Source organism: Fukomys damarensis, unplaced genomic scaffold (genome assembly GCF_012274545.1).
Source record: "Fukomys damarensis isolate Sample0158 unplaced genomic scaffold, DMR_v1.0_HiC HiC_scaffold_21, whole genome shotgun sequence".
Classification (NCBI taxonomy): domain Eukaryota; kingdom Metazoa; phylum Chordata; class Mammalia; order Rodentia; family Bathyergidae; genus Fukomys; species Fukomys damarensis.
Window position 1 is genome coordinate 40,612,639 of NW_022900933.1, and position 19,314 is coordinate 40,631,952.

At 47.8% G+C, this 19,314-nt stretch overlaps 1 protein-coding gene across 10 annotated transcripts in view; it reads left to right on the top strand.

Moving 5' to 3' along the window:
• Positions 1-3,481: 3,481 nt before the first annotated feature.
• Positions 3,482-19,314, top strand: part of Klc1 (kinesin light chain 1) — a 28,362-nt gene continuing 12,529 nt past the window's right edge. For all 10 annotated transcript variants that reach the window (XM_010607294.2, XM_010607298.2, XM_010607297.2 and 7 more), the window contains exons 1-11: positions 3,482-3,746; positions 5,728-5,958; positions 9,561-9,639; positions 10,116-10,341; positions 12,808-12,895; positions 13,489-13,590; positions 15,256-15,429; positions 15,561-15,660; positions 17,417-17,466; positions 17,558-17,625; positions 18,803-18,911. In XM_010607294.2, the coding sequence (XP_010605596.1) occupies positions 3,486-3,746; positions 5,728-5,958; positions 9,561-9,639; positions 10,116-10,341; positions 12,808-12,895; positions 13,489-13,590; positions 15,256-15,429; positions 15,561-15,660; positions 17,417-17,466; positions 17,558-17,625; positions 18,803-18,911 (1,488 nt within the window). In that variant the 5' untranslated portion in view covers positions 3,482-3,485. The remainder of the gene's footprint in view (positions 3,747-5,727; positions 5,959-9,560; positions 9,640-10,115; positions 10,342-12,807; positions 12,896-13,488; positions 13,591-15,255; positions 15,430-15,560; positions 15,661-17,416; positions 17,467-17,557; positions 17,626-18,802; positions 18,912-19,314) is intronic.

Sequence of the window (19,314 nt, forward strand, 5' to 3'; positions counted from 1 at the left end):
AAAAAAAAAAAAAAAAAAAAAAAAAAAAGGACTGGTAATATAGTTCAGTGTGAACGCCGTGGGTTCAGTTTGTAGCACCACAAAAACTAAAATGAAATAACCTCTAAAATTGCTGTGGTTAGAATAACCTGGGGCCAGGTATCTTGTGAATCACTGGGAGAAGAGGGCATGGGATTGATTTCCTTTCCTTCCTCTCCCTCTCTTCCCCTCTTCCCCCACCAACTGGATCTCTGTGTAGCCTAAGCTGGCCTCACAACTCACCTCAATCCTCCTGCCTTAGCCTCCCAAGTGCTGTGATTACAGGTGTGCACCACCACACCTGGCCCTCCCTTCTTTGTTTTTGCCTGAGGTACTGGAGATGGAACCTATGGAGTGCCTTTGTGTTTTTATTTTGAGATATGGTCTGTCTTAGTTGCTTTCTTGTTGCTGGGATAAGGTTCCTGATACCCACAAATTAAAGGAAGAGAGGTTTATTTTGGCTCATGGTTCGTAGAGGTTTCAGTTCATAGTTGGCTGGCTCCAAGACACGGTGACACGGCAGAGGAGAAACTGCTCATGGCATGGGAGCAGGAAGCAGAGAGAGAGAGAGAGAGAGAGAGAGAGAGAGAGAGAGAGATCAAAGGAGGGGGAGGGATGTCACACCCAGCTATAAACCTGTCAGTGGCTTCATTCAGTTATAATATCACACACACCTATAAGTTCATGAGGCTTTGGGTGACTTAGCTATAAACTATGGCAGGGGCTCACAAAATGGTCCAGGCCAGCCTGGAACTTGGGATCATTTTACCGTAGCAGTAGCGGGGGTACCAGGTGTGCACCACTGTACATGACAGGTGTGGGCACAGTTTTGACCTGTAGGATGCAGGTCAGGGGAGGCATCAGTGCCACTTGGTATCTGGGAGATCATGTGACAGATGTAAGAGGACACAGGGCCTCTGAGGCTGCTTCCTTGTTCAGTGGGCATAATTCTGGCTAGCTCCTTGTTCCCCAAGGCATCTGGAGGTGTACACGATATAAGAGTTGAAGAAGGTCTGGGAACAGTGTGGCTTGTAGGCTGAGAGAGTAGGATGTGTGAGTTGACTTAGATTTCTACTAAGTTTTACTTTCCAGAAAGTAGTTAACCTTACTTTAACTGCTGAGATTGGAGTTTGGGTACTTTTGAATTCTTCCCTATGATGGGCTGCAAAATAGCCTTCACTCAGACATGTGTTTAGCTTCTGCATCAAACATAATAAATGTCTTACTTTGATCTTTTTGCATTTAGACCTCTGCCTTTATTTTTTTTCTAGTTTCTTGTGAGTTCTTCATTTTTTTTTTTAATACTTTTAGGCCTGGGGATGTAGGTTAGTGATTGACTGCTCCTTACTTAATGTGTTTATAGACCTGGGTTCCATCTCTAGCATTGCAGACATACACCGCCTCCTACATTTAATTCTTTAATCAACCTGGAATTTAGTGTATGCTGAGTGTAGGAGTACTACCTTTCTTTTTTATTTTCTCTCTCTCTCTCTCTCTCTCTCTCTCTCTCTCTCTCTCTCTCTCTCTCTTTGAGATGGGGTCACACTAGGTTGTCTAGACTGACCTTTTTTGGGGGCGTGTATCAGGGATCAAACTCAGGATCTTGTGCTTGTAAGGCAGGCACATTGCCTCCTTTTTTCAGATGTATTTTTTATTCTTGTTGATCCTTAGGGTTTTAACAAGGATGTCTGATTGTTACCATCAGTATTATATGTTTCTTAAAGAGTTCAAATTGATTTCTTTCTGTCTAGTGTGTGTGTACTTGTGTGTGTGTGTGTGCGCCCATGTGTGCGTGTGTAGTGCTGGGGATGGAGCCCAAGGTCTAGTGGGTTAACTATGCAAGTGCTGTAGTAGTGTACTGAGCTAACCCCTAACACCCCCGTTTCCTGAAATAACTTAGGTGGACTTTTTACTCAGGCCTCCTCAATTGGTGATTAAGTCTCACTTAATTAAAAAAATTTTTTTTTTTCATGTAAGTCCTAGCTTTGATGGTTTTCAGTTGGGAAAGAGAATACATGTTGCATCCCTTGGCTGTGTCTTCTTAGATCTTGGTCTGTGGACTGTTCTGTTGTGAATCTTCGCCTATGTCTTACAGGTCTGGTCCTCTCCTTCCACTCTTACTATTTCTTGTGTGTCTCTCTGGGTTATTTTTTTCTCTTCTTTCAGCTGCATGACCACCTCTCAAGGCCTTGTCTGCTTAAATGTTACTAAAATATATTTTGTATTAGCTGATCCATTGCTGGGACATAATACGTGACATCCTCAAATCAAGGGAGAGGTTTAATGTGGTTCATTGGTACCAGGGGATTCAGTTCATGGTCGGCTAGCTTCAAGGAAGAAGCATCATGGCGGAAGGGGTAAGGGCAGAGATGCTCAGCTCACGGCAGCTGGGAAGCAGAGTAGGGAGCCATGACAGAGTGTAGAGACAGGGTCCAAGTGCAGTACCCAGGGTCATGCCTCTGTGACCCACCCAGACATACGCATGAATGTGATTTATATATTTATTTAGTGGTACGGGGATTGAACTTAGGCCCTTGTGCTTGCAAGGCAGGCAGCAGAACCACTGAGCCAAGTGTTTTATTTTATTTTGTTTTATTGAGTTTATTGGTACATTTTAGGTATACAGTATGGTTACATTCATCATTAGGATCTTATACCTTTACATGACAGGCCAAGTGTTTTATTAATCCTTTGGGATCCCAAGCCAAACCAGGTCAACATGGTTAAGGCTAGGACCATCGCAGAGTCAGGGTCCTTTTGCATTTCACCGAGTAAATAAAGCTTGTAAACATTTAGGGGAAATGTTCCCTCAGGTTGTGTATTTTGGGAGTGCCATTTGGATGTTATGCTACTCTTAATCTTTGGCATTAATTGTAGTTACTGTTATTAAAAAGAATTCAGATGTAAATCAGGAAAGTGATTCAGTGGGTATACAAAGGAAACACAGAAACATACTGAATTTAATTTTTTAATATATTTTTTGATACCAGGGATCGAAAACAGGACACCTTGAGCTTGTGAGGCAGGTGGTGGAACCACTGAGCCCCTGAATTTAATTTTTAAGGTCATAAATTATAATTCTTTTTTTTTTTTTTTGGTTCTGGGGATCGAACTTGGGTCCTTATGCTTGCAAGGCAGGCGGCGGAACCACTGAGCTAAATTCCCGGCCCTTCTAATTCTTTTTTTTTTTTAATTAAAAACAATTTTTTTTTGAGATGGGGTCTCGCTATGTAGCCCAGGCTGGCCTTGAACTACTCATGGTGATCTTCCTGCCTCAGCCTTCCAAGTACTGGGATTACAGGCTTGGGCCACCACACCAGACTCATAAATTATGGTTCTATGTATTTATTACTTACCTATAAAATATAATTTAATTTAAAAGTTCTTATAAATGTTTACTGTTCAGGGATGTGACAGAAATGAATCCTTTAATGAAATGTGTACTTCTTTTCTTTTTCCCTTCTAGAATGTATGACAACATGTCCACAATGGTGTACATAAAGGAAGACAAGTTGGAGAAGCTCACGCAAGATGAAATCATTTCTAAAACAAAGCAAGTAATCCAGGGGCTGGAGGCTCTGAAGAATGAGCACAACTCCATCTTGCAGAGTTTGCTGGAGACACTGAAGTGCTTGAAGAAAGATGACGAGAGCAACCTGGTGGAGGAGAAGTCCAACATGATCCGGAAGTCCCTGGAGATGCTGGAGCTTGGCCTGAGCGAGGCACAGGTGCGTGGGAACAGCTCAGCCCTGGCCACGGTCGGTCGCTTTGGAGAAGTGCCTCTTACCCGAGCAGGGAGGCTACTCGTTTGTGGGTCCTGTGTGTTACATAATTGGCTACTGAGCTGAGCTTATTTGAGTTTTAAAAATTTATTGTTATTTTTATTTATGCATGCAGGTTGGCCGTGAGCTCACAGTGTAGCCCAGGCTGACCTCAAACTCATGGCAATCCTCCTGCCCCAGCCTTCTGCGTGCTGGTATTATAGGTGTGGACCACCATGCCTGTCATAATTTATTATTATTATTCATGTGGTAGAAGGGATTGAACCCAGAGTTTTTGCACTGAGCTACATCACCAGTGCATTTTAATTAATTAATTTTACTTATTTAAAATTTTGAAACAAAATGTTATTTTGGGGGTCTCACCAAGTTGCCCATGATGGGCTTGAATTTGTGATCTTCCTGCCATGGCCTCCTGAATAGCTGAGTTTATAGGATTGTGCAAGTATGCCCAGCCTGAATTTTATTTTATTTATTATTTGGGGGTACCAGGGTTTGAACTGAGGACCTTGTGCTTTCGAAGCAGGTGCAGTGCTGCTGAGTTAAATCCCTGGCCCCCAGCCTGAATTATATTTTATTTTATTTTAACTTTATGGGTACTGAACTCAGAACCTTGCTCTTGTGAGGCAGGTGTGTCCACCCTGAATTTTTAATTTTTTTTTTGGTACTGGGGATCAAACTCAGGACCTTGTGCTTGTGAGGCAGGCAGCAGAACCACTGAGCTAAATCCCTGGCCCAACCCTGAACTTTGTATAGAGGCATGCTATGTATCATTTAGGATTGAGCTCCCCCGCAGCAGATGAGCACCGAGGTAGGAGGTGCTGGGCTGCCAGTTCATCTGGGCTCTCAGGCTCCAGCTCCTTTATATTGCATGCTGGGAGTGTCTTGGGTCCCAAGAGAGAGCCCTGTGGCAGCTACAGGACTTTGTGCTGGGATAAGGGAAAGGAGAGTGAGGCAGGCCCTTCCCTGTAGTGCTGCTGCCTAGGTTTCACTACCATGAGAGCTAGAGCTGTTCCCTGCTGTCTGGCTCTGCAGGGCTGGGGATGCTGGCCTGCCTCAGTTTAGCACCTGTGCCTAGGAAGGGGAGGTGGGAACATGGGGTGGCAGTGGTGGCTCTGCAGTCCCCAGAGCCAGCTTGCTTTAATGTTTCTGTGGTGTTTGATATGGAGATGAAAACAGTGGAAATGTTTGGGGCTTTCTCCCCATTCACTTCTGGCTCTGCCAACACATTTTAGGTCAGATTCATACTCAGAGACTTGGCTTCTGCTCTCTGCCCGTACATTGAGTGGATGAGGTAGAAGAGGGGCTGTTGGTTGGTCACCAGTTTGTCTTTGTAGAGGAAGAAAGCACCTGAACACCCCTCTTAATGCTCCTCATCTCAGCCCTGTTCAGATGCTGGTTGTAGACCATTAGCACCGTTGGGATTTTATGAACCTGCCTTTTCCAAGCTCTTACAAAATAAGAAAGCAAAAGCCACCCTTCCAGAGCTTCTGTTTTACACCTGGGGATGGGAGCAGAGCTCCTGCGTCCCGAGAGGGGAGCACAGATCCATGATCTGCACAGGCTGGCTTCCCTGCCTTCCCACCTCCCCATCTCTCCCCTCACTTCGCTGTGGGGTAAGAGATGCTTGCCTGCCCTTCCGCCTTCACCACTGCCCTGCCTGCCTGCCTGCCTTTGTGATGTGTGTGTGTTGTGCGTGCAAACGTGTGTCTCCATGCAGAGGGTGTGTCAGGAAAGTAGATGTGTTCACTGCTTGTCCTTGAGGTGCCTTCATGTGGGAAGAAGAGATGCCATTTGCAGAAGTCCTGAGCGTGCCGTGTGGCTGAGGCATGCCATCTGCGGGATGGATGGCAGGCTGTCCTCACATGCCTGCACTGGAGGGGGGCCCTCCCTGGGTGGCGTCCTGCAATGGGACCATCTGTCTGTGCAGGTGATGATGGCTTTGTCAAATCATCTGAATGCCGTGGAGTCAGAGAAGCAGAAACTGCGCGCGCAGGTTCGTCGTCTGTGCCAGGAGAATCAGTGGCTGCGGGATGAGCTGGCCAACACGCAGCAGAAGTTACAGAAGAGCGAGCAGTCGGTGGCTCAGCTGGAGGAGGAGAAGAAGCACTTGGAGTTCATGAACCAGCTGAAGAAATATGATGATGATATTTCTCCCTCAGTGAGTGCTTGGCTGTGCCTGTGGGTCAGCACACAATGGCCGGCTGGTCTGTGTGCGGCTGTGGGCAAGGGCCACAGTTCTGTGTGCCGTGTGTTCCTAGAACAGTGGTGGAATGTGGGAAGGTGCTTTGTATATGTAAGCTCTCCCAGCCCCTTCCCAGGGTCTGCCCCTCTGGTGCTCTCCACTTCTCTGCTGTGTGTCTGGCCGCCCTGTTGGTAGCTGCTGGGTCCCCCATCTGGTCCCCAGGCCTTGCTGCCAACTCTGGGCTCACTCTACAGTTGTGCCACCTCTGGCTCCTGTGGCCTCCACTTTCCTGCTCTGTCCTCTCCTGCCCCTGGGCAGCATTTGGTCTCCTCTGTCTCTCTTCTGCCTCCTTAGCTTACCTTGCTGGCTTTCCTTTCTGCTCCTGGAGTGTTGGGGGTCCCCAGGGTCTTGGCTTTTCTTTTTCTATTGGCTTTTTTGTTTTGTTCATAAATTATTTTCACCTATAATTTATTTTATTTTATTTTATTTTACTTTATTTTTTGGCACTGGGGATCAGACTCGGGTCCTTGTGCTTTTGAGGCAGACAGCGGCACCACTGAGCTACATCCCTGGCTATAATTTATTTTTAATTCTGATAGCTTGTTTGCTTTGTCTCCCTTCCTCCCCCCTCCCCTCCCCCATCTCCCTCTCTCCCTCCCTCTCCCTTCTCCCCTCCCTTCCCCTCTCTTGTACAGAGGCTTGAACCCAGAGCCACCTCACTGAGCTACACCTCAAGGCTTTGTTTTATTTTTTTATTTTTTTATTTTAAGACAAGAACTCTCTTAAGTTACTAAGTTTCCCAGGCTGCACTCAGATTTGCAGTCCTCCTGCTCCAGACCCTCACAGTGCTGGGATGACTGGTGTGCGCCACCTTTTGAATAAACTTAAGTTTTGGAATAATTTTAGATTGACAGAGAAATGGAAAAAAAGTGAAGAAATTTCCTATGTACCCTTCACAGTGTTCTCCCTAGTATTAACATCATACATAATCATAGAATCTTTCTCAAAATAAGAAATTAACATTGCTGTGTTACCATTAATTGAAGCCGACTCCATTTGGACTTTGCCAGTCCTCCTAATAGTGGCTGCCTTTTGCCCCAGGCTCTGGTCCAGGGTTCCACAGTGGGTTTGAGCTGACTCTTCTGCCTCCTAGTGTCAGGCAGGTGCACAGGTGCAGTCATTGTACCAGTGAGTTCATGTCTGTGTCTTTGCTCAAAAGCCCCTGTGTCGCACTGCAGATCTGCCCTGGCTCTTGCCAGTGGACTCATGCTGGGGCCACTGTAGGCGGTGGCTTGCACACATGTTTTTGCTTAGTTCTGGAGCTTCGAGTCTGGGTTGGGACCAGCCAGGCTGGTTCTGGTGAGGGTGCTCTGCTGGCTTACAGGTGGCCACCCTTGTGCTGTGAGGACCTGAAAGCCATCGTGAACTCCACCCTCTGACCTTTAATCCCGATCATGTCCATGCTGGAGCCAGGTCTAGGCACATGCATTTCGATGGGGCACATTTGGATGACAGCACCATAAGTTCATAGGCTTCCCATTTCTGCCTCATGTGGCCTCCGAATTAGGTGGCACCTGGTGTTTTGCCTTAGGTTGCTGTGGGGTAGGAGCCCTGGATGTGTTGGTGCCAGCCAGTGGTTTACCGGCAACACTGGATGGGGGAGCTGACTTCACCAAATCAAAGAATAGCCTTTAAGCTATTTGTTTTTCTCATAGTTATTTTCCAGTATGGGAAATTTGGACCCAGGACTTTCCCATGGAGGTACAGCCCCAGTATCCTTCCCTCCCTTCCTCCCTTCCTTCCTTTTTTATTTTTAAATTTTTTTATTTTGAGGCTAGGTCTTCCTAAGTTGTATTTGCCCAGTTTGTGCTCATATGTGCGCTCCTCCTGTTTCACCTTCCCAGAGTGCTGGGATTACAGGCCTATGCTGCCAGATGTGGCTAAGCTTTTTACTTTAAAAAAAAAAAATGACTTTAGCCAGGCGTGGTGGCGCAGGCCTGTAATCCCAGCACTCAGGAGGCTGAGGCAGATGGATCTCTGTGAGTTAGAGACCAGCCTGGGTTACATAGTGAGTTCCAACTCAGTCTCAACTACATAGTGAGACCCTGTCTCAAAAAGCCAAAAAAAAAAAAAAAAATGACTTGGAGAGAGCCTCTGGCCTTGAAGCCAACTGCCTTCTCCCTAATGCTTGTTTCCTCTCAGCACAGCAGGTGTGTGTGCCTCTCCCCTGACTCTGCTGGGCCTGGCTCCTGGGAAGGGAGTTGTCTGTGGAAGTCCAGACTGGGGCAAATGAAGTGAATTTAACAGGATTCCACACACTGCCCTCTCCACAGTCCAGATCCTAGTTCTGTTAATTCTCTCAGCAATGTCCTTCACAGCTTTTTTTTTTTCTTTTTTCTTTTTGGTACCGGGGATTGAACTCAGGTCCTTGCGCTTGCAAGGCAGGCCACGGAACCTCTGAGCTAAATCCCCGGCCCTTTCACATCTTTTCTTCACGTTATCTGGAGATTGAGTTCAGATTACATACTGCATGCCGCCCTGTCTCTCTAGTGTTTTGTGACCTTGGTATGTTTGAGGAACGCAGGCCGATTACTTTAGCCATCATTCCTGTCTGGGTTTGTCTAATGTTCGGATTATGTGTTCCAGTGGGAATACTCTAAAGTGATGTATGAGTAGGCATGGTGGTGCACACCTGTAGTCCTTGTATTCTGGGAGGCTGAGGCAGGAGGATTGCAAATTTGAGTCCAACCTGGGCCACTTAGTGACTTAGACCCTGTTTCAAAATCTAAAATAAAAAAGGTTGGAGATGTAGTTCAGGCTCTGGGTTTCCGTGAGAAGGTCCTGTTACTGGGGGGAAAATGTGCACTTATAGAGTGTCACCTATGGACCAATGAGTGTCGCTGTCTGTATCCCTCCAGTGACTGTGTTGATTTTCAGCAAGCTCAGCTGTTTCTTTTTCTGTGCTGGGTCATCCCTGTTCTCACCCCTTGCACAAGCAGCAGTCTGCAGACAGGTGTGAGTTACAGGTGTGTGGTGCTCGTGGGGCTCCTGCAGTGGAGGGTGCCGTGGCAGAGCATCCAGCCCCCATTTCTGTGGTGATTGGAGGTGCTCTGAAATAAGGTTTTACTTGAAGTGAGGCTTCCCCTGCTGAGCTTGAACCTCCAAACACAGGTGGGAAAGCACAGGTGTAGAGACGCAGTTGTGGCCTGCGTCCTAGGTCTAATATTGGGGGTTGTAATCTAGTCAAGGTTTTTAGTTTTTGTTTTTGTTTTTTTGAGACAGGGTCTCACTATGTAGTTGAGACTGAGTTGGAACTCACTGTGTACCCCAGGCTGGTCTCGAGCTCACAGCAATCCTCCTGCCTCAGCCTCCTGAGTGCTGGGATTACAGGTGTGTGCCACCACACCCGGCTTCTAGTCAAGGTTTTGTTACTCTATTAAACTGGTGGAGAATCTACACTGGTTGACCCTGCCTGGATCTTACAGACTGGCATCTTCTTTGGGCTTGGAGTTGAAGTGCGTTTTATGTTACAGTTATACAGAGTGGAGGCTGAAAGACACTCTGGGTCTCTTTTGTAGGAGGACAAAGACTCTGACTCTGCCAAAGAGCCCCTGGACGACCTCTTCCCAAATGACGAGGACGACCCAGGCCAAGGAAGTGAGTGCAGTGCGTAGGCCTGTTTTCCTGTGTAGGGAGCCTCACTGTCCCTCCAGGGGAGGGAGCCTTAGTGCAGAGCCCTCTGTGCAGAAGCCCGAGGACGGTGGGGTTGCCTTTGTTTCCTGGGCAATGGAAAAATGTGCACATGCTTGCGGGATGCAGTAGTGTGGAGGGCGGAGTCTGGTAATCGGGCACACATGCATGGTGCAGATGTTGCCTGCGGGTCCCTGAAGGTGGAAGAGGTCATAGTCACTCTTTCTGTTAGGGTCACATCCAGAGAAGTCTTTGCCCCTGCCCGCGGACAGGGCGCATTCCTGACGCTCCTTTCCTCTTTCCCAGCGTGCCCAGGGGTCCTTAGGAAAGATTGAACTAACAGAGGGGCTGCTCAAGCTGGGGCTGGCAGGGAGAGTGTTCCATAACCAGCCTGTCCGCATGGCTGTGCTGATCACCCCTCTGAAGCAGCCTTCTCTCTGCAGTCCAGCAGCCACACAGTAGTGCGGCTGCCGCTGCCCAGCAGGGTGGCTATGAGATCCCTGCCCGGCTGCGCACTCTCCACAACTTGGTGATCCAGTACGCTTCGCAAGGGCGCTACGAAGTGGCTGTGCCGCTCTGCAAGCAGGCTCTGGAGGACCTGGAGAAGACTTCTGGCCATGACCACCCTGACGTGGCCACCATGCTCAACATCCTGGCCTTGGTGTACAGGCTAGTCCTTTGGTTTCTCTGCTGAATTGTAGCTGGAGTCAGCTTTTAACAAGCTTGCCCCAGAGTGTGTGTGTGTGTGTGTGTGTGTGTGTGTGTGTGTTTTGCAGTATTAGAGATTAAACCCACGGCTAAGAGATTAAACCCACTGAGCTACATTCCTGGCCCTTTAAAATTTCTTTTCATTTTGAGATAGGGTCTCACTAAGTTGCCTACCCTGGCCTTAAATTTGTAATCCTCTTGCCTCAGCCTCCTGAGTAGCTGTGATTACAGCTACCATGTGCTACCATGCCCAGCATAAAATATGCTTTATACATCTGTATAAACTGTGTACTTTCCAACTTTTTTTTGTAGCGGGTATTGAACTCAGTATCTTGTGCTTGCAAGGCAGGTAGCAGAACCACTGAGCTAAATCCCCAGCCCTATACTTTCCAACTTTATCATCCATTTTTCTTCAAACATCCAGGGGTTGGGCCGGGGATTTAGCTCAGCGGTTCCGCCACCTCCCTTACAAGCACAAGGACCTGAGTTCTATCCTCAGTACCAAAAAAAAAAAAAAAAAAAAAACCAAAGGATTAAAAAAAAAAAAAAAAAAAAAAAAATCCAGGGATTAAATCTAAATGCAGTACTTAGTCAACTCTCTGGCAAGGATCTCACTGTGAGGGAGCAAATGCTGCCTTAGCTACCTGGATCAGCCTTTCTTCCTTTTCTGCCTCCTCCTTCCCCTAACCAGGCAGGTGCTCTACCCCTACTCTGTGCCCAGCCACCATGTCAGCCTTTCTAGAGCAGGCTGCACACACCCTCTGCTCTGGTCAGTGAGTGTTTGACTTTGCCCATGAGACTCTGTGCCAGGTTTCTTTGGTCTGGAATGGCTTCCCTGCCTTGCCTGTAATCCTTCCCTCCTTCCCAGGGGTTTTGAAATCTGAGAGTCCACATGCCCTTTGTCCCTCTGTCTCCTTTCACCCTGTCGCCTCTGCAAAAGGTACCTGGGGCTGTGTGGACAGAATGGTGCTGGGCCAGAGACAGGGCAGCTTGTGTGCTGATGTGAGGCTGGCTGGACAGGGTGTGTGCAAGAAGACAGAAGTTGGCCTGGGTTGCCCAACCAAGAGACGTGCAGTAATGCTCCTAGCTCCATGGATGAGTTCCTCTTTTTTTTGTAGTACTGGATATTGATGCCAAGGTCTTTACACCTCAGCTACACCCCAGCCCATTTTTTTGTTTTTATTTTGAGACAGGATCTTGCAATGTAGCCCAAGCTGGCCTTGAACTAGTGGTCCTCCTGCCTCAGCCTCTCAAATGCTAGGATTATGGTTGTGCATCATTATCCCTGGCAGCTTTGGATTTTGTTTGTTTGTTTGTTTTTTTGGTGGTACTGGAAATCGAACTTGAGCTGTTGTGCTCAAAAGGCAGGCAGTGGAACCACTGAGCCAAATCTCCAGCCCAGCTTTGGATTTTTTAAAGATAAATTCCTAAGACAGGTCATTGTATAACCTTTGCCAGTGTTTGCTGAACTGCTTTCAGAGGGAAGCTGCATTCATGCTCCTGCCATAGCGTGCACTTCCTGAGTGGCCTTGGTCGTGGCTTTTTCCTTTCTGGTGGATGATTCCTGTTTCTTTGAGCCCGTGTTTTTAGTTATCCTTGTCTGACTGTGAGTTCCTCCTGTCTTGCTCATTTTTTATCTTAGGATTTTAATGCTTATAGCAGTACACATTTCTTCTCATTTTGCATCTGAACTTCCCTTCCTGGTAAGCTTAAGTCCCACCATGCTGGGCTCCTGACAGAGCAGATCTGGGGGGGCGGTCCCTGTTTCTCTTGAATTTCAGCTGAGGTTGTGGCTGCTAGCAGGTCCTTCTCAGACTCTAATCCGTGCTGTATGATGCCAGGTGTGAGTTGCCCGTGGTTCGGGGTGGCAGCAGCAGTGTCCTGTGGTCTCCATTGGATGGGAGGCTATGTGAAGGAGCTGGCCAGGCTCTCCCACCTTGGCAGGCATATACCAATGCTTAGACAGGTGCAGTGCCACTGAGCTAAATCCCTGGTCCTTAGGGTCTCACTATGTAGTTGAGACTGACATGGAACTTACTATGTAGGCCAGGCTGGTCTCGAACTCACAGCATTCCTCCTGCCTTGGCCTCCCGAGTGCTGGGATTACAGGCATGTGCCACCACTCCCGGCTTGTTTTGTTTCTGGTTTTTTTTTGTTTGGTATTGGGGATTGAACTTGGGTCCTTGTGCTTGCAAGGCAGGCAGTGGAACCACTGAGCTAAATTCCTGGCCCACGGCTTGTTTTGTTTTTTAATAATGGGAGTTTAGCCTGGATTTCTGTAGCTCCAAAATGATATTTAAGAAGATTTAGGAGGCTTGGGTGGTGGAGCTTGGTGTGAGGCTGTGGGCTCGGCCTCTGGTGCTAGTAAATGGACAGATTACAATTAGTTACTGCAGCTCAGCACTCACTGTACATTTCTCACTTTAGGGACCAGAATAAATACAAAGATGCAGCCAATCTCCTGAATGATGCTTTGGCCATCCGTGAGAAAACTCTGGGCAAGGACCATCCTGCGGTTTGTATATCTGGCTCTTTCATTGTTTTACATTTTGTTTTCCCCAGTGTGTTTTTGCCCAGCTCATCCCAGTGTCAAACTCAGCAGGGAGGTTCTGACAGCTGCCTGCTCCTAGCTGGCACAGGTAGGGCTTTGCCTGCACGGTAGTGAACACTTCACATACAGCTCTGCTGCTCCCTGTGCCCGTCACTCCTGATCTATGAGAGCACACCGTGAATGGACCACCAGCTGCACCTTTCAATCCCAAATCAGACTGCATGTCCTTCTCTAGATTGGTTTCTTGGGAATTTGCATTGTCTCCATAAAAAATCTGGTCAGATTTGTGCAGAGATCTCTTGATTGGCTTTGTGGCTTCCAGGGAAATTTAAAAAATCAAGATGATGTTGATGCCAGTTTGTTCAGTGTTAGAACTTGTGTGCTGCAGCACTGCTTGGTCCTCTGTCTCGCAGCAAACTTCGCTGGTCTTTGACCAGAGGTCACTTTTTGTCCAGTGAGAGGGCTTCACTTTGTGCTGGTGACCGGGTGAGTGTGATGCACAGCTGCCTGTCAGGATGTCTCTCGCTCATGGTTCTTGTGGCCTCCTGTGTTGGCAGGTGGCGGCAACTCTGAACAACCTTGCAGTCCTGTATGGTAAACGAGGAAAGTATAAAGAGGCCGAGCCACTGTGTAAAAGAGCCCTGGAGATCAGAGAAAAGGTACGGAACAAGGAGAAAACTCACTTGCTGAGATTTAACATTTTGAACAATAATTTCAGCTTTAAGTTTTGGGAAATGAGCATTGTGTCATTGCTAATTGCTTACTGAAAACAACCAATTTTAAAAGGTGGAAAGCTCCCAAAACAGAGTCCAGCTGGCCCATATAATCAGTGTGGGAGACCCGCATTAGGAGCATGTGCTCAGGGTTCCACACTCCTTGGTGTGGGGGCACAGCAGGAGCCGTTGGGGACAGTGCACTTGACAAGGGTGTGTGCTTGTCAGTAAGGAAGGTGCACGTTAATGTTTAAAAACATGTACCACACATGCCTTATCAAAGGTAAGAAACGAAGCAGTTGTTTTCACAACTAAAGGTTAACTCAGCTGTCCGTGCCTCAGGGCCAGGACACTTAACACCACCTGCAGCCTGAGTGGGGACTGGGTGTGGTGGTCTCAGTAGCAGAAGTTTGGATGTTGCAGTCAGGTGTCAGGCCCACCCCATGAGTGACTTGGGGTAGTAGTTTAATTTGAGATTGTTTTGATTGTTTATCTCTCATATTGAGAGATTAATTACTTGCTTTTGAGCCATATGGCAAAGAATTAGAAACTGAAAGGAGTGCATCATCAGATGTTATAGATAATACTTTATCATGGTGTCATCTGGATGATATTCATAAAGTAAAAGTCAGGGTTGAGTGGGTTGGGTTTAAAATCAGGGAGAGCACAAAGGTATCAGTGATCATGAGCACTGTAGAATGCCGCACAGGCGTGGTGATGTGTGGCACATGCCTTAGTCCCAGCTGCTTAGAGGGTGAAATGGAAAGGTCACTTGAACCTGGGTATTGGAGACCAGCCTGGATTACTTAGTGAGACCTCGCCTGAAAAACAGGAAAAAAATCCTGCAAAATTTATTAAAGTATTTGTTCCTTCATTTGTTCAGAGCCCCACTTAGTCCTTTCCTGGGAGCACTGACTGTCCACTGGACACCCCTGGTGACCACAGACTGTGTCCTGTGGGACAGGGGATGGCACAGGCTCCACAAGCTGAGGACTGGGGTTGGCTTCCCAGAACAGGCCAGTGTCTGACCAAAGAGCCGGGGAGAGGGCGCGTGCAGACGTGGTGCACAGGACAGCGCATCTCCCAGGAACTGTGCCTGTGCGGCGACAAGCACTCAGTCGGGGTGCTGAGTGCAGCACTGTCATAATGAGGACACGAGGTTCTACTGATGGAGAAGACAGACAGCGCTGGCACTCCTAGGCGTGTGTTTTATTTTGGTGCTAGGGATTGAACTCAGGACCTTGTGCTTTGTGAGAAAGGCGGCAGCACCATTGAGCTAAGTCCCTGGCCCGCTAGGCATGTGTTTTAATTGTAGGTTTGGGTAGTAAAGGATTCATGAGATAGATTTGGGTTATTTGATCCCACCTAGGTAGTTCAGACTTAGTGCAACTCTCTCTCATAATTTGAAAAAAAAAAAATGGTTGGAGATGTAATGTAGTGTGAATCCCCAGTAACTCCCTGCCAACACAGGAAGAAGAACGAGCAGGAGTAGATACTGGTTATTTTGGTCATGATGGCCATTTGAAGCACAGTCCTGTTTTCCTTTTAGAAGGCTGCTTCTGGGTGTGGCAGCACAAGTCAGCGTTTCTAATTCCTAGTGTTTATTCCCAGGTCTTGGGAAAGGATCACCCTGACGTTGCCAAGCAGTTGAATAACTTGGCCTTACTGTGCCAGAACCAGGGCAAGTATGAAGAGGTGGAATATTACTATCAGAGAGCCCTGGAGATCTACCAGACAAAACTGGGTCCTGATGACCCCAACGTGGCCAAGACCAAGAACAACCTGGTATTTGAGGGGACTGCTGGGACCTTTCTCGCTTAGACCCCAGCGCTTTCCCAGCTCTCTGCTTCTCACTGCAGAGAAACATGCATGCTTTATTTGTATGAAGGACACTAAATCCTTTATTTTATTTTAAGGCATCCTGTTACCTGAAACAAGGAAAGTTCAAGCAAGCGGAAACACTGTACAAAGAGATTCTCACCCGTGCGCATGAGCGGGAATTTGGTTCTGTGGATGGTAAGAAATGTGCCTCTTTGCTGCAGATGTAGTCATAACAGTGCATGCAGAAAGGGATTTCCTACTTGAATTAAGTAAGGTTGGGACTTCACATCTGTTTTCTAGATGGAAGTTGGTACGGTTTTCTCAGTGGTGCTTGGCTGAGAGGATGTGGCAGAGGCTGAGTGCCCCCTGCCCACTCGCTGCTTCCCTGCTCAGTGAGAACTGTGTCCTCCTAGCCCTTCCTCTGCCCACACCTTGGAGTTATTAATCTTTTTTTTTTTTTTGGTACAGGACCTTGTGCTTGTGAGGCAGGCAGCAGCACCACTGAGCTAATCCCTGGCAGAGAGCTAAGGTCATATCTCTGTTTTGTTCCTTCAGAGAGTGTAGGTGCTTAATACACAGTTATGGTGAAAGTATTCTATATAATTTAAATTGTTCAATTAAAATATTTGTGTGCTTATTTTCCTTCATCAGGTGTTACAGAGGCATTTAGATGAAGGGAGTTGTTACTGGTCTGCAGGAAGCCTAAGCATGTAGAGGGAAAGGGGTATTCTGGTTAACTCATATACATATATATTTTTTGATCCATTGGGGCACTTTATTTGCAGAATGTATTATGTCCCTAGAAGAAGAATCCTGGGACTGTCCCTCCTGTGTGGCTTCATCCTGCTCTCTTATGGCCTGCAGTGCTTGCTGAGGTTATCAGAATAATGAACCCAAACCAGGAGGCCAGGAGCAGAGTGTCTGCTGTTTTTCTAGACCCCTAGTTGTATGTCAGATCCACGCTGTGTAGCCTGCCTGTGAGGTTTGCACAAGGAGAAGTGGGACAGTGGGAGGAGCTGGCAGTTTCTTCCTGGCATCCAGGACACTGTTGAGGGCACTGTCCAGGATGTGCAGTATGGTACCTTGGCCAGAAGAAGTTAATTTTTTTTATAGTGTTTCCAGGAACCATTTTTGGAAACATATTCCCCAACTGCATTTTGTTTATGTGCTGCTAAGTGGAGCAGTAAATCTCTCACCACAGGAACGCCATAGGCTCTGGCTTGCCACTGGCAGGCTGGCATTGTACCTGCTGTTCACAGTTTGCAGAGTACATTCCCAGCCTTACCCAGCTGTAGAGCTTTGCTGACTTGATATCAAGTGTCAAGCCATCTTCCAGTGCTTCTAAAATATTCTCATGGGTTAGACTGGTTTCCTTATGATCGTCTGGCTCCTTCCTGCTTCAGATAGTGTGTGAAGCTTAGTTAATTGGGTTCTAGTTAAAAGCAGTTTTCTGTGTTAATCCTTAGTATTACAAAAAAAATTCTTTTTCCTCCATGGCATTGCTGTGTTGGTTGTCTAGTAGGATGGATGTGTTGATGTTCTATAAGTTAAGACTTTAAAGGAATATCGACTTGTTTCTTTCTACTTTTGCTCCCAGATCTTAGATGTTTGTTGAATGTGAAGTTGCTCAAATTCTAAGTACTCCCAGGTGACCTGTGCCTTGCAGGTATAGGCCTGACCTTGTCGGTTGGCTGGCCCAGGTGCATCCCCTTGCCAGGCACCCTGGAGCCTGTATCTCCCAGCTGTAATGCTAGATGTGAATGGCACCTGCTTCCTCTTTCCTCCCTGGGCCTTCTCCTCCTACATGAACTGGATGTGTCGAGAGAAGTAGCTCAGAAGGACATATGAAAACCAAAGCCTAGACCTTGCAGTTGCTGAAAACTGACAGCATCTGCCCAGTAGGCTGTCTTAGTCTTCAGTTTATAGATTGTGTTTTTTTTTTCTTTTCTAGATGAAAATAAGCCCATTTGGATGCATGCTGAAGAAAGAGAAGAGTGCAAAGTAAGGCTGTAACTATTTTAAGGGGATTTTCTACATTGGATGCCCTGGATTGAACACGATTATTCATGTGAAATTATCTGTTATAATTTAGGGAAAGCAGAAGGATGGGACATCTTTTGGAGAGTATGGTGGCTGGTACAAAGCCTGCAAAGTTGATAGGTAGGTCTGCTGTCTGGCCGAAAACCCCAGGCAAGGCAGGTGATGGCCGTGGGTACAGCTTGGAAAGGACAGATGTGTGGTTGCACAGTTCCATATTTTCCCCAGATCCTACAACAGAAAGCCCCAGTGTCTGTGGAAATGGGTCAGCATACACAGACACCACCACAGTAGCATGCGTACTCCCTGTGGGTGCTGCTGACCTGATTAAAGGAAAGGAGACCCTTAGTGAGGGAGACAGCACCACAGGTGGCCATGCAGCACGCTCAGGGCAAGCATGCGGGGCGCCTCAGGAGGCCAGTCCGGAGCAGGCTTCCCTGGCTGTGTGGGGTGATCCTGACGCACACCTCTCTGTCCTCACAGCTCTGGGGGTGTGCATGAGCCCCCATGGTCCTGAACCTGTGCTCCCACGCACACACCAGACCATCTGAGCAATGTACTCCCTGCCGCTGTTCTGCTGCTATAACTTCCTGTCCCTTTACCACTTAGCTCCACACTCTGCTTCAGACAGACCCGCTGGACCCTAGTATGGAATAAAACTGCGCCTCCCCCAGGAGCCCCCGTCAGTTATCCCCAGATGTGAAATTGACATCTTTCTTTCTCACACTGGCCTTGGATGTGAGGGTGGCTTCTTTATGCCTGTCGTCAGTGGGAGCGTGAAGCACCTCTGTGAGTGCTCTGCTGCAGCTGTGCTCCAGGGACTGTGTTCGTTCCTCACCTGGAAGACTCCCTGTCAGGACACAGTTGCACTCGTGGTCTCCAGCTCCTTTTGCTTCCCTGTGCATGCTGCCTGTGTCCACTGACACCAGGCCTTGAGGCTCAGGCTTGCTGTGCTGGGAGACGAGGGAGTGTGTGGCGCTGTGGCCACCAGACCTCATCCCGCTGGCGCAGGCCACGCTCTGTCTGCAGGGGTGGCTGACCACTCACCAGCACCCATGTACTGCTGTGGCTCTGATGGCACTGGGCGGCCGGGCTGAGTGAGCACAAGTGTCCCATGCTAGAGCAGAGGGGGCCGCAGCCGTGGCCTTGTGCAGGTTCCACAGTGGGGAAGAAAATAAGGGAAACAAAAATAGATGATGCGGAGTTACAGCATGCACTCCCCAGGACACAGGGAGACATACTGCAGGTGGTGACTGCCCCAAGACACCCTCACGGCTCTGTCTCTCATGTGCCTCCACAGTCCGACTGTCACGACCACATTGAAAAACCTTGGAGCACTTTATCGACGTCAAGGGAAATTTGAAGCTGCAGAAACTTTAGAAGAAGCCGCCATGCGATCACGTAAGCAGGTGAGTCACTTGCGTCTGACTTATCCTTTAGAACTATGAGATTTCAGAACCCAGCGTGTGATAGCACGCCCCGTCAGTAATCCCAGCACTTGGGAGGCTGAGGCAAGAGGATTGCTATGAGTTCAGAAAACCAAAGCCAGGTGTGATGGCTCATGTCTATAATCCCAGCCCTGGGGAGGCTGAGCGAGAAACTCTAGTGGGCATTTCCTGGCATCCCATGAAACTGTGCAAACATATGCAAGGGTTGAGTGAATTTTACTCTCCTGTCCTGTCACTGAGATTGTGTTGTGAACATTTTAGATACTTTTGGGTTGGGGATCATGTCACCGATGCTGCACCTGCCTTGCAAGTGTATGGTCCTGAGTTTGGTCCCCAGTACCAAAAAAAAAAAAAAAAAAACCTC